This window comes from Rhinolophus sinicus, linkage group LG14 (assembly GCF_036562045.2).
Source record: "Rhinolophus sinicus isolate RSC01 linkage group LG14, ASM3656204v1, whole genome shotgun sequence".
NCBI classification, from domain to species: domain Eukaryota; kingdom Metazoa; phylum Chordata; class Mammalia; order Chiroptera; family Rhinolophidae; genus Rhinolophus; species Rhinolophus sinicus.
Window position 1 is genome coordinate 52,475,903 of NC_133763.1, and position 23,446 is coordinate 52,499,348.

General features: G+C 52.9%; 3 protein-coding genes across 3 annotated transcripts; all 3 read right to left on the bottom strand.

Moving 5' to 3' along the window:
• Positions 1 to 2,071: 2,071 nt before the first annotated feature.
• LOC109435380 (protein S100-A12) lies at positions 2,072 to 3,790 on the bottom strand. Its single transcript, XM_019713217.2, has 3 exons — positions 3,649 to 3,790; positions 2,782 to 2,945; positions 2,072 to 2,296 (listed from the first exon to the last, which is right to left on the bottom strand). Exons 2-3 carry the CDS (start codon positions 2,917 to 2,919, stop codon positions 2,156 to 2,158), a joined length of 279 nt encoding a protein of 92 aa, XP_019568776.1. The 5' UTR covers positions 2,920 to 2,945; positions 3,649 to 3,790; the 3' UTR covers positions 2,072 to 2,155.
• Positions 3,791 to 14,048: 10,258 nt separating this feature from the next.
• On the bottom strand, positions 14,049 to 15,200 carry S100A8 (S100 calcium binding protein A8). Its single transcript, XM_019713218.2, has 3 exons — positions 15,047 to 15,200; positions 14,387 to 14,549; positions 14,049 to 14,248 (listed from the first exon to the last, which is right to left on the bottom strand). The coding sequence occupies exons 2-3, from the start codon at positions 14,525 to 14,527 to the stop codon at positions 14,120 to 14,122; spliced, it is 270 nt and encodes an 89-aa protein (XP_019568777.1). The 5' UTR covers positions 14,528 to 14,549; positions 15,047 to 15,200; the 3' UTR covers positions 14,049 to 14,119.
• Positions 15,201 to 20,146: 4,946 nt separating this feature from the next.
• Positions 20,147 to 23,446, bottom strand: LOC109435391 (protein S100-A15A). The gene is made up of 3 exons (XM_019713233.2): positions 23,309 to 23,446; positions 21,936 to 22,161; positions 20,147 to 20,502 (listed from the first exon to the last, which is right to left on the bottom strand). The coding sequence occupies exons 2-3, from the start codon at positions 22,083 to 22,085 to the stop codon at positions 20,326 to 20,328; spliced, it is 327 nt and encodes a 108-aa protein (XP_019568792.1). The 5' UTR covers positions 22,086 to 22,161; positions 23,309 to 23,446; the 3' UTR covers positions 20,147 to 20,325.

Sequence of the window (23,446 nt, forward strand, 5' to 3'; positions counted from 1 at the left end):
TTCTGCGTGCCCAGTACTGGGTTAGGTAATGAGAGAAATCAGAGACACACAGGAAGTCAGGTCTTGACAGTCTAGTTTGCTTTCTGTCAACTTTGAAGACTGTCTATATTGGCCAAGTTAAAATGTTGAGTCCTGGTCATTCTTGCCCCGGGGGCTTCAGTAGCCATTCCACTGAATCCAGATCCTTCTCCTGACTTCCAAAGCCCCGCTACACAAGTTGGCTTGGCTTGCGGTGTGCCAGCAGCCTGCCTGAAAGGTCTTTCTGAGGGGCAAGGTGGTGCACACATAGCACCCAAGAGAATGACACTGGTGTCCCTTATGGCACACTGCCGCCCTTGCACAGAGGGCTGGCTCTGTCGGACGAATCATCCCCACAGGAGCCTGACAGCATGACAGGCAGATAAGCCCCAGAGTCCCCAAGCTGAAAATGACTCTGGATGGGAGGTGGAAATATGTGCGGGTGTGTGAATGGGTGAGCTCCCTGGAGGAGGTGACATTTCGGTGGGACCTTAGTGGACAAGCAGGAGTTCCAGAGCCAAAAAAAAGCCCCCCACCCTGGGGCCTAGAACAGGTGCGAAGGATACATTACAATGGTTGCGATGAAGGGGAGAGGGCCCCTCAGCCAAAGAGAACAAGAGGGCACCAGGTCGAAACCCAAGAAGTCTGACGGTTCTCAAGGAAACTGGGAAACATTCTGGGATGGCTGGAGACTAGGGCTCACGGCGGTGGACAGGAGATTGGTGCTGGGACGCTGGAGAGAACAGGTCCAGTCTCTGCGGTCCTGTGGCTCTAACAGGCCTCGTGTGCCTTGGATTGTTTCGTGGTACCTGCCATCGTCAGGCTGTGCATTTTCATGGAGGCAATAGGATCACCTCGTCCAAACATCGCACTTTCCAGATGAAAAGACTGAGCTTCAGAGAAGCGGGGGTCACTGGCTCCGACTCACAGGGCCGAGGGGCCGGGGAGCTGGGAGGCTAACCAAGCACATCCGATTCCGGCTGAGGACGCTTTTCTTCATCCTCAGGTGCCTCTGAGGACAGATTTTAACCAAGTTCTGGGGGTCCTTAACATTTTTCTAAATAGCATTTAAGTCCAATGAGTGGTTCAGTTGGCTATTTTAAAATCACGGCTGGGGGACGTTTTCATGATGGCAAATACACTGAGTTGTGTTCTTGTCGGCTGGCTGTTGTTTTCTACCAGATTCTAATACGACCGTACATCCTCAGAAGTGGCCACAGACATGCATTAAGCAGGAATCCCACTTCTCAGGACAACAGCTTGGTCTGGTTGAAGGGCCTTTTGAGAAAGACCGTACCTATTTGTCCCCTTGGTCAAACACTGGTCAACTTTAACTGTGCAAGTGACCCCCTAAAACCAACCTCAATCTTTGCTCTGGTTGAAAACAACCTTCTCCTGTGGTGGCTGCAGCAGAGATAGCAGCTAACCAGCTACGCTGATCACCTCCTGTATAAATTAGCATCTTACTATTAATTCTGACATTGGCCAAGTGCTCACTCAGCATCGGTGCTGTGCTAAGTGCTTCCGATGTGCAGTTAGGTCATCTAATCCTCACGCTCGCCTCAGGGCCTTAGCTTCTCTCTGCCAGGAACTCCTGGTCCCAGATATCTGCCAGCTGCACTCCTGCCTCCTTTTCCGATTTCTGCGCACGTGCCTTCCCTGACCAGCCTATGCAAGCCAGCAGCCCTCCTCCCCCAACCTTACTCCCCCAATTTAACTCTCGTCACATCCTACCATTGCCTACCTGGGTATCGGAGGATGTATTTTTATTTGTTTGCCTATTTATTTTCTATCCCCACCCCAGTAGAATGCCAGCCCCAAGACGGCAGAAGCTTTGTGTCTTGGGTCTCTGGCTATAATCATAGATGCCCAGTGAATATTTGTGGGATGAATGAACGCACAAGTAGTGAACATTGACTCAATAGGTGAACAAATGAACACAGAGAAGGGGACCTCAGGGGTCTAAACGAGGCAGTCAGAATAGCAGGGGTGGGTTGCGGTCAAGTCTGAGGGCCATGGGCACGGAAAGGAAAAAAATGCAGACACTGTCAAGAACTGTTCAAGAATACATTTATTAACTCTCACTCCACTTGGTTGTTCTTGGGGACATTGCAGGGGAGAAGCCTCTCCGAGTTTCCTACTCTTTGTGGATATTTTCGTGGGCAGTCTCCAGCACACTGGCCACCAGGGCTATGAATTCACTGAACGTCACTTGTCCGTCTTTATCAGTATCCAGACTTTGGAATATTCTGTCAATGGTGGCTTGATCTTTGGTATTCTAGGAGAAGGGGACAGCAGAGACAGTGAGTTGGAAGTGTTCCCTTCCACGCCTTTCTCCAGGCCTCTCTCATCCCTCATGGCTCAGCTCAGGGCGACCCAGAAACATGCATTCATTAGCCCCAAAACTGTGTTGGAGAATCCCGCGTGACAAAACAGAAGACGGAGAGAAGCAATTGTCCTGAGCCATTCTAGAATCAGGCAGCTCTTGACCTGGAAGGTTCTCTGTAGCTCACTAATCCACCCCCTGTCCCCGCCCTGCCTTTCTCCACTTCACTGAAAGGGAACCGATTCCAGAGGGAGGAAGTGAGTAGAGCCTGAGGTGACAAATGGAATTAGTGAGAGAGGGAGGCGGGGCCCCTGAACCTCAGCAGGCACAGGGCGCTCCCCTGGGCTGGAGCCACAATTGGGTCCCTCATCCCGCAGACCTGGCCGCTGCCCTCAGCACAGGGGGCTGGGCGAGTTCCGGCCTGGGGCGTGGCCTACCTTGATTGTGTTGGCCAGTTCCTTCGTGAGCAGCCGTTTCAGCTCACTCTTGACGAGGGTGTCAAAATGCCCCACCCGCACCGAGTACTGGTGAAAGATATTGATGATGCCCTCGAGGTGGTCCTCCAGCTTAGTCATCTTCCCGATGTCGATGTCACGTTAACCTTCAGGAGACAAGGGCAGTCAGGGCCAGGCCCTCCCCACCCCCACATCTCCTCTCTCCTCTCTTCCTGCATCACAGTTTAGACAGGGATAACTTCCCCCACATCTGCTCTGTGTCCTCTCTGCTCGGGGTTTGACCCATGGTGACCCTTCATTTGTGGATTGGATGGAGGGAGAAAGACCCTATAACACCCTCCAACGTTGACAAGAACCAGCCTCAGCTGCCGCAGTGTTCCATGTCCCCATATCTCCTGGGGAGCATAATTCAGAGGATGTCGCTCACTCACGCTCACCTGGGAAGGGTTCTGTGGTTGCCCAGGCTGTTGCCTTTCCCCAGGTGACGATATTTTGGCCACAGGTCCCTTACAGACACTCACTAGCCCACCCACCTCTGCCATCCCTACGTCCTGAGATTGGGTCTACCTAGCCCAGCAAGAGGTGGTCTCCTTGGGTCCAAAATGCAGTCACCCCTTCACTTCATAAGATACATAAATGTCTAATCATTGTGTGGTACACCTGAAACTAATACAATATGGTATGTCGACTGTAATTAAAAAATTAAAATTAAAAAAAAATTTTAAATACAGTCAGCCCAGAGGAGCTCTGGCCAGCTGGGGTTTGTGGCTTGCCACAGCCTGCAAAGGGGCCACTGCGATCACCACACTACAGACCCGCTGAGGGCCCAGCCGAGGAAAAGACACTTACCTTTCTCAAGACAGGAGCACGGAGCTGTAACAAGAAGCTGGAACTGGTGAGGAGCTCTGAGCCAGGGAGGTTTTATAGGGCCTGCAGGCTTCACCTTTGACCTCAAGTGAGGAAACCTTTCTGATTCACTGTTGATGCAATTGCTAGACCAGGATCTGTTGCTCAAAAGAAGCTTCGCACCTGTGGCTTTGACTGCAACATGAGAAGCTCAGATTACACCCATGTCACCCCGCTGCTCAGCCTGAAACAGAACCCCCAGCCCCACCCCACCCACCCACACATTTCTTGGCTCTCTGGCCGGGCGGACCCGGCCTCCAGGTCTAGCTCTGTCCCCTGTATCCAAATAAAGGCCAGGGGAACAAGTTTCACTGCCTCCTGCCTGGAAATGAAGAGTTGGGACTGGCATTTAGCAAGCATCTGTCACAGCAAAAATCACGATGGAATTAAAACACAGACAAGGTAGACATGGAACAGAAAAGGGACAATGGCTTAGAACTCAGGAAATCTGAAGAAAGTACAGAATTCAGTTATTCGTCCTGTATCAGGAGCACTCTGGTAAATGTAATAAATGTACCGTGCGCACGTCAGGTATGCGTGACGGGGAAACTGTGTGCAGATGTGTCGGAACCGCCCACATTCCCGTCTTGATTTTTCCCTAAATCTAAAACTGTTCTAACAAATCATCTACGTGTTTGTAAAAGTGAGCATGTGCCAAGCGTTTCCAACGTGCCCAGACGCTGCTTTACACAAACCCTTTCCTAATTCTCCAGACAGCGCCCCTGGGGCGAGCCCTCACGGTACAGTCATCTGCAGGTGAAGCGATTCAGTCAGGGAGGTTAAGTAACTTTCCTAAGTGCCAAGCCCTCATTTGTCTGCTTCCAAAACCTTTGCCATTGTTGTCACTTCTCCCCTAAAATAAGAATTGGGGTGTTGTTGTTGTTGTTATAAAAAACAATTCCTGCTCAGACGTTTTGTAAAAGAAAAACAAAACCCATAATTTTCGGTGGATGTAGACAACCTTATATCAGACCCTGATCTTTTTCTTCCAGCTTTTTCCCTAATGCTGTTCATTCTTGCTCGGTCTTTGTAAAGATTCTTTCATTGTTGCACCTCCATGCTCCCCCTCCCCACCCCCACCCGGAATCACGGTGTGGGAAGCCCGGTGTTAGGCTTAGGGGCAGGGAAACACAAATCCTGTAGCTGCCTTCCTGGAACTTGGGAACGGATATGACTGACACCTTCTCAGTCATAACATAGGGGATTCACCCCACATGAGTGAAGTGGGAAGCACTGATTGCCAGTCAGGCCAAGGCTAGCAACCCAGATTCCAAACGGGGATGGGGTCTTATGCAAGGCTGCTTTGCAGGCCACAGTGGAAAGCGGTAGATGGGGCGGTCAGCTCTATGCCCCTGTGCAAGCGTTTGCCCTCTGTGAGCCTGTTTCTTTATTTGTGTGGTCATTTCTCTGGTCTCATTTAGTTCCCAGAGTTGTTATGAGGCTCAACTGGGAGACCACGGGAGAAAGTGCTTGAAAACAGTCAAGTGTGAGGTTTAAATTTGTGTTTCTTTTGCCCTCACCCGCCCAGCATGAATGTGGGTCATTCAGCCCAGAGCTGGCCTTCCAGGGGCCTGGACACTGGCCACGGGGGTCTGTCTCCTACAGGGATAAAGAGACTTTCCTCCTGTGTGTCCTGACAGCGGCCACGTGGTGGAGGGGCCTCCACTACGGTCTCTCCTCCAGGAAGCTCCCCTCGCCCCACCCCCACCCAGCACCAGCCCAGCATCTGTGCCAGGCAGCAGGGCCTTTGAGAAGACAAGGAGTCCACATGCAGCAGGGCCTGGCACAGTTCCTGGCACACCGAATAACATCACTTGCCTTACCTTCCTCCCTTGTCCTACCCCAATGAAAAGGTAGGATTGGCCCTAAGGGGAAAGGCCAATCCTGCTCCACAATTGAGTGTCCTGCTGCTGTCCTTGGGGAGCCCAAGGGGGTCCCTGAGACCTGTGGCCTCCTGGCTGGCACCTGGTCTGGTCCCACCTCCCCTCCTCACAGGAGCTCCTCAAGGCCAAGGAGGATGGACGTATGGGAAACTCCTCTGTTGACGGTGGGACACAGACGATGCTACGATGCTGAATACACGCCATGATGCATTTGTCAAAACCCACCGAATGTACGGCACAGAGTGGAGGGAATGTGGAATGCAGACTGTGGACTTTAGTGAATAATAACCTATTGGTGTTCGCTCATCAATTGGAACAAATGCATCACACTAACGCAGGAAGTTAATGATGGGAGATGGGGGAGGGAGGGCCCGGGGGAACATGGGAACGCTGCACTTTCTGCTCAATTTTTTGTAAACCTACAACTTCCCCTAAAACATTACTCTAGTACTATTACTCTATTTTTAAAAAATACTGCTGCATCTCAAGTCACTATGCACAAATAGTAATAGCACACCACGCAAGAAATAAACTTTTCAAATAAATTTTGAGCCAAACTGATACAGATTCACTCTCACAACTCCCTGTATAGTCAGTCAAAGACCATGACAACAATGGGAAACAGAACACATTAGAAAACAATTTAACTAGTGAAAACAAGAATTCATTCTAACTCTTCTAACTTCAACTAGAAATAAATGCGTACTCGGAAGTAGAAGACAGACCATCACCTTCAAGAAAACTGAACTCAATGTGATCATGTAAATATCCTGAAAAGCATGTCGAGATAACATCAGATTTTCATAATGTAAAGAAACCATGGGTTCAGCTGGGACATCTGAATAAACGGTACATGGGAGTTTCTTGTATTACACTTGCAACTTTTCTGTCAGTTTGGAATTTTCCATCACGCTAAATTACATCAAATTGAAATTATGTCAAAATTAAAAGGTACCCCAAAAAAGTACTCATGGGAACCACGTGACTCTGTTAGTCACACCCAAGAAGTGGGCGGAGCACACGCAGAGCTTAAGGTGGGGTGCAGATGGCAACCCCCCAAGGTGGGTTTACTTCCAAGTGAGCCCAGAGAGTGCCCTCACAGAGGTACCGAACTCCTTGAAAGCTGGCCTCTCCAGGAGGGAAATGAACTGCCTGGTATGCAAGGAGAGACACACAAAGGGCGACGATGCTTTGAAGTCTGGGAGACTCTGGGTCTAAAGGAATTCCATCCCTAGAGATATGCAGAGAGCCTCACATGAGCTCTGATCTCTGAGCAATGGTGAGAAAGAGGGGAACGGGCCGTCTTCCACTTGGCACACATTTCCTGACCCTTCGTGTCTGCTAGCTGCTGGCTGGCCGGGCACCAGAGGAGACCACCATGAGCAGTACAGACACGGTCGCACCCTTGAGGAGCTTACAGTCTGGGGAGGAGACAGTCTGAACAAGCGCCTGGTGAGGCAGGGAGAGAGGTGGGAGGTGCAGAGATGAGAAACGAGAAACGTGGCTTCTTGTTTCAACAAAGTACATGACCAGCTTTCCCCTCAGTTCTGGCATGCGGAATGCCAACATAAAGATTCTATGTCTGTGGGGGCAGGGAGGCTAAGGGGAGGGAGTCCTCTCCCTAAGTTGTTTTGGGATGCAAAGCTGATCACCGAGTTTTCAGGAAGTGAGACACCAATCCGTCTGTGCCTTCCCCCACACTCCTGTCAAAATCCCCGATGTGACAGATAGAAAGAGGTTATCAAGGCCTCTGAGATAAAAATGTTTAAGTCGAACCTGGTGACCTCCATTCAGTCCTACAGACTCCAGTGCATGTCCTACAGACTCAGTTACCATGGCAACATGGTCTGAAAGCCTCAGGGCCCCACGGGTCACCACTGAGACCTGGACATGAACCCCTGCAGTGCGTCCCTACAGCCTTGGGCTAGGTTCATCTCGAAAACTGCACAGCCAGACCTGAGAGGCCACACCTTGCAGGCATGAGACACAGCTGCTCTCGAAAGACAACTGAGTGAGACCCCAGCTCCTTGCCCCTTGGCACATGGAAACGGAACTGGGCCCTGCAATGAAGTAAGAAAGCACCTGTGGTGATTGGATAATTCAAGGGTGGGGAGGCCGCAAGAGGAGGAACTGGACAGGCAGGGGCATGAGCAGCTGATGGGGAAAATAAGATCCGTGTCATTTTGCCCTAAACCGATGAATCACGTCCCAATTATATTTATCCCATCCAGCTTACTCAGATTCATGAGCTACTTTGTTCCTCCAGAATTAGGTGACACCTTGGACAAGCTGATCCCATTAGGTAATCAGGTGTGGCAAAGACTATCCAAGTCACTGCTTCCTTTCTTTTTGCTCTGATAGGTAAAAAGAACTCTATTTTTCACAGCTCTGTTGAGGTATAATTAATAGACAAAGCGCTACATGTTGTTAACGCATCCAACTTGAGGAGATTTGACCTACGCAGCACATTCCTGCGATACCATCTCCACAACAGTAAACACACCCATCACCTCCCAACATTTCCAAGTCCCTTTGTTTTTGTTGTGTGTGTGTGTGTGTTAAGAATACATAACATGACATCTACCCGCTTCACAAATGTTTACATGCACAATCCTGTGTTGTTATTGTCCCGTAAGGCCTGTGTTGACCATCAGGTCTCTAGAACTTACTCATTTTGCAGAAATGCAACTTTCTACCCGTTGAGCAATATGGTCACTGCTGCCCTTGAGGGTTCCAGTCAAAGAAGATGACACTGTGCTTGAAGAGCCCCTGCAGGATGCTTCCTGTTTGTGTGTTTGTTTGTTGTTTCCCTCCCTTTACTGTTACATTCGCGTCATGTTGAGACATACACCGACCATATGCAGAGTAGATGGTCATTACAAGGTGAAATACGACAACAAACAGCTGTGACTTTACAGGATGCTTTTAGGACCCTGGACAGATACCAGCGGATTGGGAGAATACTCCAGAGAGCAGGGAAGGAAAATAAAGAATTTTCTGTTTGCTGAAAAATGTAATTCTCTGAGCGTCCCCAGACAAGCTAGCCGCGTAGTGGGCTGTGCTTCAAAAATGATTTTTTTAGCATCTCTTCCTCAGACTCTTTAATCTCTTAAGACGCTGAACCTCTTCCTGGAGAAGGAGGGGCTGGGCCAACCCTTAGAGGGGGTGGTGGGGCCCAGGAGGTGCCGGGAGGGAGTGTGGTTGACAGCACTTGACCTGACAGCCCCAGCAGAGCAGGCTGAAAATTGTAAAAGTGACAGACACCAGAGAAGGGAGGGGAAGTGGAGGTCACGAGATGCCCCACGGGACCCCCATGGGCTTCATGTAAGGAAAACCTGCACAACCATAGGGGGACGCACAGGCCATACAATGTGTGCTGGGAGCTATGAAGCGTTATGGGGCCCCAGTGGGATTTCCAAGAAACGTAGGAAGACGATCAGTGCTGCTAGAACCTGGAAACTACTGGAAAAGGCTCCAGAGGCCAGGCTTGACCAAGTCGGGCCATGGCTGGGCCGCCTGTCACAGAGGGCTCGACGCTGAGGGCTTCCAGCTGCACTCGAGTCACTGAGGCTAATTCAGAAGCGGCAAGGGCCCTGCACAGGCCCAGACACCAAGCTGGGACTCAGTTCCTTCAGAACATCAGTCCGGGGGGAACGTCTAAAGCTCTGAAGGTCTGGGAAGGGGCTGAGGGTGATATTATGCTTCGGTCTTAGATAACTTTATCACGAAGGGTCTAGGACCAAAGCAGGAAAGGGAATCCAGAGCATCGGATTTTGGTTAACTACTTTGCTCTAGAAAGCAGAGTGAAACAAGACGCTGAGCCAACAGGACCGGACGGAGCCCCCGCTGGATTAGGCGGATGATGAGCCTCTGGGTGGGCTATCGCTGCAGGGTAGCTCCCCGCTTTCCTCTGTGCATTAGGCTTTGTCAGCAGCAGGAGGAGGAGGCTCCTAGCCACTGAACGAGGAGTGTGTGCCGACCGCCTGAAAGAGTCGCCAAAGATCTGTGCCCTGACCTTAGCAGCCAGTTCAGATCATGATTTTGGAGACGAGAGAATGGTTCACACGGGAAAGTGTACAGCTCCTAAGACTGGCAGAAAGGCTCCCCAACCCGGGAGGGAGGGGGCATTGTTACTATGAGCTCAGGGAAATCAAAATGCCAATCTTCTTGTTCTATTGTCTGGAGGATGACTCACACCAGGAAAATACCCACAAGTTCAGGCTCTGAGGCACCCAGTTGGTCCCGGAAGGACAGGCGCCCGGGAGAGAAGTTCATGGTGGCATCTGCTGTGCCTTGTTCCATACGCCTCGATGGCAGGGGCCCAGCAGGGAGTGAGGACCAAGAGGCCAGAGAGGCCAGCGGAGGAAGGATGGATCTCGGCACACACTGGATGGAGGCGGACGAAAGGGAGGGCTTTCGTGTCTTAACGGAGCTTTTTCACCTGGAGACCTAATCCTCACGCTGCCACTTGCCAGATTACTCAATGTCGTCAAGGTTCTTCACTTCTCTGGGTCTCCTCCTCTCTCTCGTAATGTTACGAGAAATAAATAAGATCCAGTATCACAAAGTCTAGTGCTGAGAAGCACGATTATCAACAAACACAGTGGGCCCACGTCAAAATGCGTGTCTTAACTCCTTAAGGAGAGAATCAACAAATAGACATTTTTAAATCTGGTTTGAAGAATATTTGAGAATATATAGAGACAGTCAGGAAAGGGATGCCTAAGTCAGACCCTTAAGTTAGATACAAGGATCTTGTAACTTTCAACAGGGTGATGAAAACCCTAACAGTTGGGGGTTTAACGTCTCTACCAGTCTCTACAAACATGTCACCCCATCAGGTAGATGTACCCTGACTTTATCCACTGGGACTTTTTCATCAAATAGACTGTGCCGACCCCTTACATTTCGCAAAAGTGTCAGATGATGGGAGATTCACAAGGTGCAAGGACGTCCTTCTATTCAGACAGACTCTAGCATGAGATCAAAGAGTTACGCAATCACCATTTTGTCTTTTTCCAGATTTGAGATGATTTTTTGTTTCCTTTCGCACTGACACCCAACAGGAGCTCAGTAAGTGTCGGTAGCTTTCCCTTCCTTCTTCAGCCCATTTGAATTTAGGCTGAATTCCCCAGGTCAAGAGGCCAGAAGACAGGCTGGTATCTGGACCCCAACAGAATGGTTCTGGCTCCCAAGTGGAGGGATGTATGAGGAAGTCCTTTCCATTGGAATAAGCTCTTTTGGTCAATTGCCCAATTCCAGGTCCTCTCCATGCCCTTTAGGATTTTTGTCACAACCATGAGGAACCTGGCTGGCTTGGGTGGAGAACCTGGGTGGAGAATCGGATTTCAGACAGGTCATCCTTACTGGCTCCGGAAATCTCAGTGGCCAGATCTGCCTCAATTGGTGAGCTAAGGTCCCCTCTGTGGGCTCAGATGTTACATGAGGTTTCCTGCTGAACTACTTATTTCTCAACTTCCCCATCTTGTTCTTCTTTTGTAGCTGGGGAAACAGGAAACCAAAGCACCTTGCTCTGGGCTACAAGCCGCGTCTGACTCTGCCCAGTGCCTTCCTGTAATGGGCACAGTCTCGTTTGCAAATCACAATCTCCAAGCCTGCCTCCTCCATGGACCTTTCAGGAGGTGACGCCCCTCTCACCTCCACCTCTTTCCCCAGGAAGCCGGTGCCAATGGGGCCTCCTCCCCTGTCCAACCATGAGCTTGGGTATCAACTGTTGATAGCTCAAGGTCAACGCAATTCTTCACAACCAGTGCCCATCACTTAGGGAGAAATTCCAAAGGGCATTCTGGGCCACCTTCCCCATGGTCCCTCTGAGCAAGCTCAGAGCCCCAGACTCCTTGGACTGTCAACTAAAGGCAAAGAATCCATTAACAGCAAGCCCAACAGAGTATCTTCAAGGGGAACCAAAGGCACTGGGGTATGTTGCCCCATGCCCACCCAGACACACATGCACATAGGTACCACGGCACCACCACCACCACCGCCCAGGTGGATACCTGACTTTTACTCTGTCCTTTGTGTACTCTCCCATTATAGTCCCTAAAGGTAGAGTGAGGCCTGGGATGCATCCTTCTGGTCGTTTCTTGCCTGAGCCACTTGGGCCAGCAGCACAGCTTTAAGATGTCCCTCAGACCTGCATAATCTCTGCTTCCACAATGCAGAAGGTGTGTACAGTCCTGACTTACTGGAAACCCTTTGGGGACTGGATAAGCTATCATTCAGGAAAACCAAGAGAGAAGGAAGCAGCTATGTCCCTGGCCTTCTCACTTGTCCAACAGGAACCCATCTCCATGTTCGATGACTAGACAACCCTCATCCCATTTTAGGTCCTAATCTGAATTCTCCCCTGATTGCCAACCATTTTCACTAATATGTTAGTTGATAATAAAACTGGCTGGTGGGCCGGCCCAGTGGCTCAGGTGGTTGGAGCACCGTGCTCCTAACGCCGAGGTCGCCAGTTCAATTCTAAGATTGTAAACAACCATTCTCCCTGGAGCTGGGCTGCCATGAGCAGCCAGAGGTCAGCATGAGCTGCCACAGGCTTCTGTGTGCTGCCATGGGCTTACCGTATGCTACCAGGAACAGCCGGTGGCCAGCATGAGTGGCCGGCAGCTGGCGAGAGCTGCCGTGAGCTGCTGTGAGCGGCCAGCCAACAACTGGTGACTGACTGCCTCAGCCGGGGGGAGCACAAGGCTCATGATACCAGCACGGGTCAGGGAGCTGTGTCCTACACAACTAGACTGAGAAACAATGGCTTGAACCGGGCTTGGCAGGGGAGGCGGAAGAAGCGGGGGAAAAAGCTGGTAATTAAATCCTTGGTTGGTAAATAAAGGTGTAAGTTGTTACTGGTCCCTGCTCATCTGCATTTTTGTACGATTAAAGTTTTACTACAAGCAAAAAGCCCAGGGATCTTGAGTGAGAAATCTTCTACATTGAAAGCCAGTTAATCTGAGTGGTATTTTGTTGGGTAAGGGAAGGGCTTGCTCCTCCTGAAATCTTAGAGGAGTTGGCACCTCCTCCCCTCTTGGGCACCAAGCACTCTGGCTTCTCCAAAAATCCCTGCCCCACCCCACCCCCACGGAGTGGGTTCCTCTTCAGCCCAGGCTCCTGGGGTCACAGGCACACAGTCACCCACAGAGGGGAGAAGGGGCCCCCTGCTGCACTTATGCAGAGGCTCAGTGCCTCCTGCACACAGAGGGACCCCAAGCCAGCCTCTGTGTCCAGGCACGGTGCACCCCCAACTTCACAGAGCAGCAGAGGTGGGGAGGAGGGACGGCAGCAGGAGAGAAACTGATTGGCCCTTAGCAACACACTCCCAGAGTCCCACCACCCACAAAACAACCACACTAATGGAAGTGTTGCACCATCATTGTTAAAACCCAGCTGCAGGACGCATGTGTTAACCTGTTAGGGGGTCTTGGGACCCTTTTGTGAACCTGATGAAATCCACAAAGGAGTGTGCTTCTGTGCAAACTCAGAAGATGCATCCAACTTCAGCTCCATTTCAGGGACGCCTAACAGGCCAAGTGAAGAACCCTGGTTTAGAGACTCTGGTAACAGCGTCCTACCTCCTCCTCTGTCACCACCACCACTGCCCACCACCCAAATGGGGATACCAGAAAACTTCCCAAGGCACCGCATGGAAACTCAGCTCCCAGGCTGGGTGCTGGCTTTCCCATTTAGGAGGCCTTGGAAAATCCAAAGTGACGATGACAGGGAGATGGTTTTAGACAATTCATTGATCACCAGAGCAGTCACCCCACAGGGCAGCATCTGAACACCCTGTTGCTTGAGCTGCGTTTTATTGATGTGTTGGCCTATCTGCCCATTCCTTTATTATTTAATCGAGTTGCAAGATTGGGAGTCACGAGAGACGGACGCCTTCCAAAATCTCTAAGGAGAAATTTCAGGTGTGGGGTCAGGGGGTTATGGTTAGCATTAATCAATGTAGGACTCTAAACATCTGCCTACAGTCACACCACGTATAACGCCAGTGTGTCTGTCTGTCACACACACACACACACACACACACACACACTCACTTCTACTCAGTTACCTCCCTAATTTCCGAAGGGTCACCTCTAAGACATTTAGCAGGAAATAAACGTGTAGCTTAGAGAACAGTAGAAGGTTGCCTTACATTACCAGGTCACCCATTTGGGGACAAGTAAGAGAATCATCAGCTATAGTGTCAGGGACCTTTTAGAATCCTTAAGTCCTAGAACCAGTGACTCAGGGCCGGGGCTGGAAGAGTCGGAAATAGTTTGGGTGAAACTCATGGAGGAAACCAGACAAACGGTCAGCACTGAAGGTTCGTGAGAGGTGGGGCGTGGGGGACAACAGAGGTTTGGTTCTCTTCCTGTGCGTTTCCCAACACCCCCCACTCCAGCCCCCAGGAACCTCATTCCACAAGAGAAAAGCAAGAGACCAAGAAAGGCCTGAGGTATCAGCTACTTTATTATTTTTCAGGGACAAGTCCAGGGGCCCAGCCCCAGGGCCGGACAGCCCTGCTATTCCTTGTGGCTGTCTTCATGGGCCAAGATGCCCACCTTCACCACCAGTGTCAGGAACTCCTCAAAGTTGATTGCGTTATCTTGGTTGATGTCCAACTCTTTGAACCAGGTGTCTGCATCCTTTTTCTGTCACGATGGAGGAAAGAAGCAGAGTGTAAAGATCTCAGTGAGAGCGGAGGCATGGCCATCCACCATGGGGGACCAGGGGCCCCCAGTCTCCTCAGAGCCGGGCAGAGAACCCGGCCACCCCCAGCCCCTCCTCACCTTCATGTACTGGGGACACTCCGTCAGTAACAATTTCTTTAAGTCATCCCTATAGAGGGCATGGTAGTTCCCTTTCTCCAGGGAGTACTTGTGGTAGATTTCAATAAAGTTGTTAATGGCGCTCTCCAGTTCGGTCAGCATGGTGCCCAAGACTTTGCCCCACCTGGAAGGCGGAGCACAGGAGGAAGCCCATGGTGGGGACGGTGCCTCTGCCCACAGCACACTGCAGACTAGGGCACCCTCAAAATGTTCATACCCCAGGGAATGGCTCTGTCCTGGCCTGTACCTCCCGAGTAACTAAACCCAGCAGCTGGCTACAGCGATGACAGGAAGGGGTGGGACGACATGGACACACACACACACACACACACACACACACACATACACACACACACACACACAGTGCCTGCCCGCTCTCCCATGCCCTCACCCTCTGCCCCAGAAAGGCCCAGCTTGGGCAACAAACGTGCCCTCACTCAGAAGTGCAGAGGACTGGCTCCTTCTTTGTCCCTTTCTAGCTCTCCTCCCCCAGAAGTGCAGGCTCTCGCTCCAGACCCCCACGCTCTCTCTCCCCTCTCTCAGACAAGGCTGCCCCACCCCACGCCCGGCCCTCCTGGGGGAAGCTCAAAGTGTATGGCAGACCAGGGCAGTCCCACTTACCAGGTCTCCTTGAAACAGAGTTGACAGAGTAGACAGAGGATGAGCGGGCCGGGTGGCAGCTCCCTTTTATAGCGGCTGGGCTTGGCCAGCTGCCCGGGGCCTCGGGCCTTTCCGAGGCAGCTGCTCCCTTCCGGGGTTGCCACAGCCTCTGGTTTCCTAACCAGGTAAGAGGGACAGTCACTGCACAATGAAGATTTCCGATGGGGGGGGCAGGGAGGGGAACATGTTTGCCAGGAAGTAGAGACCAGGAAGAGGTCATGGTGAGGCCTCCTCTGGGGACTGCCGTCCCCTGGCTTGGGGCCCAGGTTGCTCCCTCCGTAGACCCCACTGTTGCCCATCTCATGCACCATGGCCTGTCTGTGCATCTCAGAAATGGAGCTGAATTTGAATGCATCATTCTGAGTGTGCACAGACGCACACTCCTCTGTGGATTTCATCAGGTCTCAAGGACCCTTTCAAAAGGGTCCCAAGACCCCCTAACAGGTTAACACATGCGTCCTGCGGCTGGGTTTTAACAATGATGGTGCAGCACTTCCATTAGTGTGGTTGTTTTGTGGGTGGTGGGACTCTGGGAGTGTGTTGCTAAGGGCCAATCAGTTTCTCTCCTGCTGCCGTCCCTCCTCCCCACCTCTGCTGCTCTGTGAAGTTGGGGGTGCACCGTGCCTGGACACAGAGGCTGGCTTGGGGTCCCTCTGTGTGCAGGAGGCACTGAGCCTCTGCATAAACGCAGCAGGGGGCCCCTTCTCCCCTCTGTGGGTGACTGTGTGCCTGTGACCCCAGGAGCCTGGGCTGAAGAGGAACCCACTCCGTGGGGTGGGGTGGGGCAGGGATTTTTGGAGAAGCCAGAAGTGCTTGGTGCCCAAGAGGAGAGGAGGTGCCAACTCCTCTAGGATTTCAGGAGGAGCAAGCACCCCTGTCCCCCAACAAAATACCGCTTGGATTGTCTTCCAGCGCCGAAGATTTGTGGCTCATTTCTCTTGGTACAACGCACTTCGTATCCATATAATCTACTAGGAGCCTCAGACCATGCCTGTCAGGAAGGTGGGGCACAGATCCCACCCAGTCTACAGACGTGGGAGCTGAGGGCAGGAGGTGAAGTGCTTCCCCCAGGAGCTTCCCAGACCAGATCTGGGAGGCTCCAGAGGCTGATCTGACAAGAACCTGACTCCGCTGGGAAAAACCCCTTTCCTCTCGCCTTCCTTCAAGCATTCAACAAATACGTACCCTGTGCTCCTCCAGACCTAGGCCATCATCGCCTCCTGGGGGAAGCAGATGGGATTAGCCGCTCTCTCCTTCATGTTTCCACAGCCCTTTGGGCTTCATTATATCAGTAACTTTACAGCTGTGTGGCCTTGGGCCAATTACTTAGCCTCTCTGTGTTATAGTTACCTCAATTATTGAGTAGAGATTAAAAATAGAGTCTACCTTCAACATACAGAATATGAGAGCATATCTGCAAACCATACATCTGATAAGGGGTTAATATCCAGAGTATATAAAGAACCTCCACCACTCAACAACAAAAAAACAAACAACCTGACTGAAAAATGGTCAGAGGACTTGAGTAGAGATTTCTCCAAAGAAGATATACAAACGGTCAATAAGTACACGAAAAGATGCCAAACATCACCAATCTTCAAAGAAATGCAAATCAAAAGCCCAACTAGGTATCACCTCACACCCATGAGAATGGCAACTATCAACAAAAACAGGAAATAGCAAATGTCGGTGAGGATGTGGAGAAATTGGAACCCTTGTGCAGTGCTGGTGGGAACATAAACTACGTTATGAGGATTTTGCCACGATTAAAATTTGTTAACATTTTTAAATTTTTAAAAATCCTAGAAATAAATAGAATCTACCTCATAGTGTTATTGTGAGGATTAATAATAGCTGCAAAATATGTGTGATTTGTGGACTTTTCTTCATATGTATTCGTACATTTTAATAAAAAATTTACACAAAAACCGTCATGTGCTCAGAGCCGTGCCTCACTAGCAGGGCACCCAATTACTGCCCATGGAGGCCCCTGACACCCCAGCTGGGCTGTCAGCCCTCGAGGACCAGCCTGGACCATGCATCTCTGCCTCCCCAGGACCCAGCACCATGCCTGGCACACACAATAACGGCAACAACAAATAATAGCAAAAGCATAGCTAATATTTACTGAGCTTCTACCATGGGCCAGTTGCTGTTGTATGTGCTTTTACTTACAACAATCCATTTCATTCTCACAATAATTCTATGCGCTATGGACTCTCATAATTCCCATTTTCTAGATGAGGAGACTGAGGCCCACAGTGAGACAACACTCAGAGTGCATCAAGCGATTTGGATGACTTATGCCACGTTGCGACATCATCCACTTCCTGCCCTGCCTGGAATGCCTCTTTGCCGGTAAAGTCCCCTTGTCCTTCCTGACGCAACCCGGGCACCATCTGCTGGCCGTCCCTGTCTGTCCCCACCCCTGTGGACACTGAATTCATTCTTCTCTCCTGCTCTCCAAACCCCTGTGCATCACAGCATTTGCCCTGCTGTGTTGTGTTCATCTGTTTCTCACCTGTCTTTTCTTTGGAACAGAAACCACATCACAACCCTCGGGCCTAGTACATACTAGGCACTCAATTAATATTTACTGGGGGGATCGATGAATGCAGAATGGAACACTTGACCTACCCCCTGTCTGATACAGAAATTCCCTTTATCACACCAGCCCCCTGAAACCACTTTGGGAACAAGGCAGGATATAAATCCACCAACCAAATGCAGTCTAACTTCTTACTCACCTTCTTGACAGGAAAATCGGGCTATTTCTGACTTATAATATGAACAGTTTCAACCGGTGACGAAGCATTTGATACGTACCTATTATTCACCAGGCCCTCTCCTATATGACCTGGCATAATAGCACCTTACCCCAGATAGCACATCATATTTGCGGGGTGGCTTTATGTCCACTAACCCTGTGAAGTGGGTATTACAGGTGCAATTATCCTTATGTGACAGATGAGGAAACTGAGGCACGGAGGTTACTCAGGTTCCTCGCTGTCGACATGTGTTCTGCTTTGTCTTGGTGCTTAGGTGCCAAAAAGCAGACATTACAACAGGCAAGCTGGCTTTTCTGAGGCTCCACACCCCCTAACCATGGTCCCTGTGAAGACAGCTTTCTTCATGCAGAGAGTTAAGGAAAGCAGTCCCCAGGTCCAGTGAGGGAGACTCAAGGCAGCCGCCAACCCTGAGCCCCTAGGATGGTGTGCTTTTCAGGGGAGCCTGCTGACCAGTGAGGCCAGCAGAGACAGTCCCCCAGACAGGCACTTTGGGGGCTTCAGGGCGAGCAGAGCCGCTGAGCTGCCCCAGCAGGAGAGGCTGTCGGGAACTGGGTAAGCATATGAGGGGAAGGCAGAGCCTGTAATCATATTGTCAGATGTGGGGCAACCCAGGGGGTGTGGAGCCCGGCCCTGTTTACAGAAAAAAGCACGGTCCTGTGAGTGACCCAATAGAGCCGAGGAGGCCCACCCAGCCTAGGCTGAGTAAATGAGGGCGGCGCAGACAGGTGGTGGAGAGACCCCCCAGGAAAGGGCAGGAGGAAGGCGACCACGGGGCTGAGCTGCCCCCTTGGTACTCAAAGGCCTGTGGAACCCACGTCGGTTCAGATGACACAGGCGGAAGAACCCTCTCCTGGGCTGGCGCCAACTGTCTCCCCGTCTCCCAGAGGCCACGATGCAGCACACACCGGGGTCAGTGGATCCCAGTCTCCTTCCTGCTCTCCTTCTTCCAACACCACTGAGCAGAGCCTGTGCTGACACGGGCCCCGGGGGAAGGGGAGATGCCAAGACACGGTACCTGGCGTGGTGGAGGACACAGACAGCAAACCCCACACACCCAACCACAGTGCGGCAGGGCACCCACCTGCACAGGGCAGCTCAGGCCCCACGGGGCGCAGGAATGTCCACAGGGGAAAAGTGTGAGGCCCAGCTGAGCCCCAAAAGGTAAGCGCTGGTGCACTGGCAAGTGTGGGAGGGGAGGCCTGGGGGGAAGTGGGGCAAAATCAGGCTTCAGAGCTTGTGTGATCAGAGACAAAGGTCCCCACTCAGCCCGCAGGGCGCGGCTCCCCTCACGTGGCACACAGACCCAGCTGGGGGAGGGGACCAAACCAAGCCCCTTAAATGGCCGCCCCGTTAGCACGGGGAGCAACGCGGATGATCGCCCACCATTCTTTTAAAACTCATTGTTTCTACCACAATAAGTTCAGGACACGGGGTCCCAAACCATCATCAGACAAGAAGCCCATCAGGATGGGCCCAGACAGGGCCTAAAGGCAGAGGAAACCCTCCCAGAGGGAGTGTGCGTCCGAGTCCTGGGCTCCCAGGGAGAGATAGGAAAAAAACGGACAACACAGAAACAGCGCAGGGGCAGGTCTCAGCTGGGAGGGGTCAGGGGCCACGACAAGACTTGGATCAGTGAGTCACAGGTGTCCCTGAGTTGGAGTAACACCCATATTCATCATCATTTTTTATTGGTCAAAACCAGACGTAGCCCTTCTTCCTCCAGGAAGACTTCCCTGACTGACAATCACTGAGTTTCCACTCATGGCTCCTCCCCATAACAAGCTGGGTCGTTGGCTTTGCCCTTGCCTGGTCTGACTCAGCACGCGCTGAACCCACCACACAGCTTCCTTCTCAGCCTGGCCTGCCGCCCGCCCCAGGCCCACCAGCACCACCTTCCCCTGTCCGGGCCCCTTCACAGGCCACTCTGCCTTTCTACACTGACTCGTTGGGGCTCTGCCCCAGTGCAGACCTTCAACATGAGGGTCCATGTCGAGTGTGCCTCTGCCCTCCTGGCTCCTGGCCCATCATGTATGTGTAGTGAAAAAATGATCGAAACATCACTTGTCAGAGGGCCAGCTCCCCAACGGAAGAGAGGCCTCCCTCTCCGAGGAAGGCTGGGGGCAGGGGCTGTCTCCCCCTCACGCAGGGGCCCCTGGAGGCAGCAGCTCTGTCTCTTACCCAACATGGAGGGTCCCCTACCTTTGGGGATCAAACCCTCCCCTTTCTGGACCCATCACCGACTCCCTTTCCATGAACTGAGTGACACCAGAAACTGTTTGCAGTTGCTTTATTCTCTTCCCGGCCATCTGCCCTTCCCACAGACATGCACGTGCGTGGGCACACACACCGGGCACACGCAGACACACATGGCAGAGTGCCCCTCCGCCTCCCGGAGCCGGCTCACGCGGGCTCCTGGGGCCGGCCCCTGCGGGGAGGCTGCCCACGGTCCCTCTAGTAGAGGCTGTGCTGGGCGCAGTAATGGGCACACAGCTGCCGGTGGTACTGCAGGTGGTAGTCCCTCAGCAGCCTGCCCAGGATGTAGAGGAACTCCTCAAAGCAGATCTGGTTGTCCTTGTTCTTGTCAGCGGCCCGGAACAGCTCGGCAATGAAGTATGGCTCCTTCCGGCCCTGCAGTGGGCAGAGCGTCAGCCTCCACCCAGGTGCTTGGGCCTGCAGATGGCCAGGCTCCCCTCCACCCGCCCGCTGGAGGGGGATGGGACGGGCACTGTGTGTGGCCCTGCCTGCCGGGGGGGCTTGCAGGAAGCAGCTCCCTACTCAGTGGCCAGGACACCCTGTGCTGCAGAATCAGCCAGAAGAGGCAGAGGGCTGCTGGGCAACTCGACGTGGGGCAGACGGACAGAGCAGACTGGGCACCACTCGCTGGCTGAGGGTCTGCAGGGGCTGAGTGCCTGGCCGTCAGACGGTGCTCTTTAAGCCTGTCTTCCCAGCCGACCTACAACTCCTCGGCAGGGACAGCCCAGCCCGGGCCTTCCCTTGGGGACTCGCCCAGGCAGAGCCCACCTGCCACTCATGTGTGCATCTCCTGCCCCCTGCGGCCAGTGCTGAGTGGGGTCAGATGTCTGTGTGCTGTGGCATCTGCCCAGGGATTGTTTATGACACATGGCCTGTGTCATCTAGAGAAAGCACAGAGTGAGGGAAAGAACAAAGCCATGGGACCTGCAGCTGTCTGGGACATCTGTCCCTGGGGGGCCCGCACCCCGATAAGTGGCAGGGCCTGGTGGTCTTTGCATAGCCCTGTCGTGTAGGCAAATGGCCCTGGTAGGGAAAAGTTTTCCCTAGAAACAGGGGACTGAGCACAATCAACCCTGTCCCTGTGCTGTGACCCTGGTGGCTACACTCCAATAAACGGAGGGCAAGACTCTCCTGTCTGATGTCCCCAAAGGCAGGCAAGGGGAGACGCTCAGAGACCAAGACGCTCTTCTCCTGGATTGCAGTGGCCTTGGGTCAGGACACGGACCTGAAGTCCTTGGAGACGACCATCCAGAGACCCTGGGGCACGGCACAGAGGGCAAAAGGCCGCGCCCCACAGACACTCCGTCACGGGGCCAGGCCTGATGGCAGAGATGTGTAGGCCTGAGCAGGGTGTCCAGGTGTCACCTGGATTCAGGGCTGGGCCCTCAGGCTGGCCCAAGACTCTGTTACCCAGCAGACAAGAGGGGGGAGGGAAAGCTACATTTCCTACCCCTGCGACACCCCACTCCAGTCAGCCACTTACAGAAACCCCAGGAGAAGGGGCTGCCCTGACAGGGCTCTGGGCAGGGGAAGGGTTTAGGACCTGTTCTCGTGGGAATCGAGACAGGAGAGAACAAACAGGTTTGGGGTTAGGATGGAGTTTGGGGGATTAGCGAGGCTTGGGCTGGAGTGGGGCCAGGCTGGGAGCTTCTGGAGAAGAGTCAGCCAGGGCCCATCCTCGCCCTGGCCACAGATTCTGCCCTCAGCACTCCCCCTCCTCCAAGTGAAATTCTCCTGGGAGATGTTCCCTGCACCAGCACCCTCACTTCCAACCACACAGCAGCCCCCATTTGACGCCCCAGACCCACCAAGCTCTCCATGAAACGGGGCACAGTGTCCATGAGCAGGGCCTTCAGCTCTTCCAGCGACAGGGTCTCCACGTCCCCCTCCCGGGCCGCGTACTGATGGTAGCAGTGAATGAGCTGGAAGAGGGATTCTTCCACTGGCGTGTCCGTCATGGCGGCTGGACCCCGGCCCAGGACAGGGGCCAACTCTGGAGATGCCGGGGTGGAGCAGCTGGGGACAGTGGAGACGCTGGGAGGAGAGAGCAGCACCTCATTTGGGCCAGTCCCCAGCGGTGGCCCCTCGCCAAGAATCTTCTCCCCCTCCTTCCTGCCCACCTTCCGGCCCCTTGTGTCAGGGTCCCTCCCTGCCCTCATTCTGACCCTTTGCAAACTCGCCTCAGCCTCTTTGCCCTCCAGGCGGCTTTGCTGAGAACTCTCAGGACCCTGGCTCTGTCCCTTCCCTGGGACTACGGCTTCTGAAACTACACTCCTCGAAGCAAGACAGCATTTTCCAATGGAAATGCTTTTAACCCCCTTGAGAAGACAAGAGCCCCACTACCACAGACTATTGTGTAGCACAAATGACACAGTAAAATAACGATACCACCCAGAGCCCCAGCCCTGAGCAACTGGTGGTGTTTCCCTTCCTCGACGGAGCGTACAGCCCACACGTGGGTCCCAGCGTTGTGGCTGTGGCTGCCCTGCCATGTGTCTAAAGGAGTGTGCCTGCCGTCTGCACAGTCCCTTCATCCCTGCTTCCCATGGCCCTCCCAGGCCCTATGCGCTCGGCTGGCCAGTGGGGGGCAGGTGGGGACACCTGCAGCCTGTCCTGGTCACCCCACGCCACCCATCCCGGTGCTCTGCACACAGGTGAGGAACTAGTGCCGAGACCTCCTGTTCTCACACACACACACTTGCTACGGAGGTGAGATTCCTGTTTTCAGGTGGCAGGACGGTCAGGCCAGCGTCCTCCATGGAGCCTGTTCAGATAAGACTCACAACAACTGCTGGTGCCAACTCTCAGGGAGCCGGCCAGGCACTGGGCAAGGCCCTTTACACACAGTGTCCCATGGCGTCCTCACGCTGACCTCATGGGGTAGGAACCATTACCCCCACTTTTCTGAGTTGGAAATGAAACTCAGAGAGGTCACATAAACTTCCCAAGATCACACAGCTGACCCACCCAGAGCTGGATTCACACCAAAGTCTCTGGGAACACACATCGTTCTCTTAATTGGTCCCCAAACCCCTTTGGGCCACAGTCATGCTGCTGGGACATCCATCTCCATGGCACACACTCTCCAAAACAAGTAAGAAGCCCACCTCTGCTTTTTTGCACCAGCACAGACCCACCACCATCCACCCGCCCTCACAACTCCCTCGGAAAAGGGGCCGACCTGTCGCTTTGGGCAGAGGCTGCTCCAGCGGCCTGCAGAGTATCCTAGAGACTCCCCAGCACTCAGGCAGGAGGCAGTTGTGTGAGCAGCAGCCCCGCCACCAATCCCACAGCCCGCCCCGTCCTCAGTGTCTCTAAT

Excerpts from the sequence above, each read along its gene's own strand:
- S100A8 (XM_019713218.2), bottom strand. The coding sequence starts at position 14,527 with ATGCTGACCGAACTGGAGAGCGCCATTAACAACTTTATTGAAATCTAC. Across the intron at positions 14,249-14,386 it reads AGTGTCCCCAGTACATGAAG|AAAAAGGATGCAGACACCTG; the intron begins GTGAGGAGGGGC and ends CCATCGTGACAG.
- LOC109435380 (XM_019713217.2), bottom strand. The coding sequence starts at position 2,919 with ATGACTAAGCTGGAGGACCACCTCGAGGGCATCATCAATATCTTTCAC. Across the intron at positions 2,297-2,781 it reads AACTGGCCAACACAATCAAG|AATACCAAAGATCAAGCCAC; the intron begins GTAGGCCACGCC and ends CCCTTCTCCTAG.
- LOC109435391 (XM_019713233.2), bottom strand. The coding sequence starts at position 22,085 with ATGACGGACACGCCAGTGGAAGAATCCCTCTTCCAGCTCATTCACTGC. Across the intron at positions 20,503-21,935 it reads CCCGTTTCATGGAGAGCTTG|GGCCGGAAGGAGCCATACTT; the intron begins GTGGGTCTGGGG and ends TGCCCACTGCAG.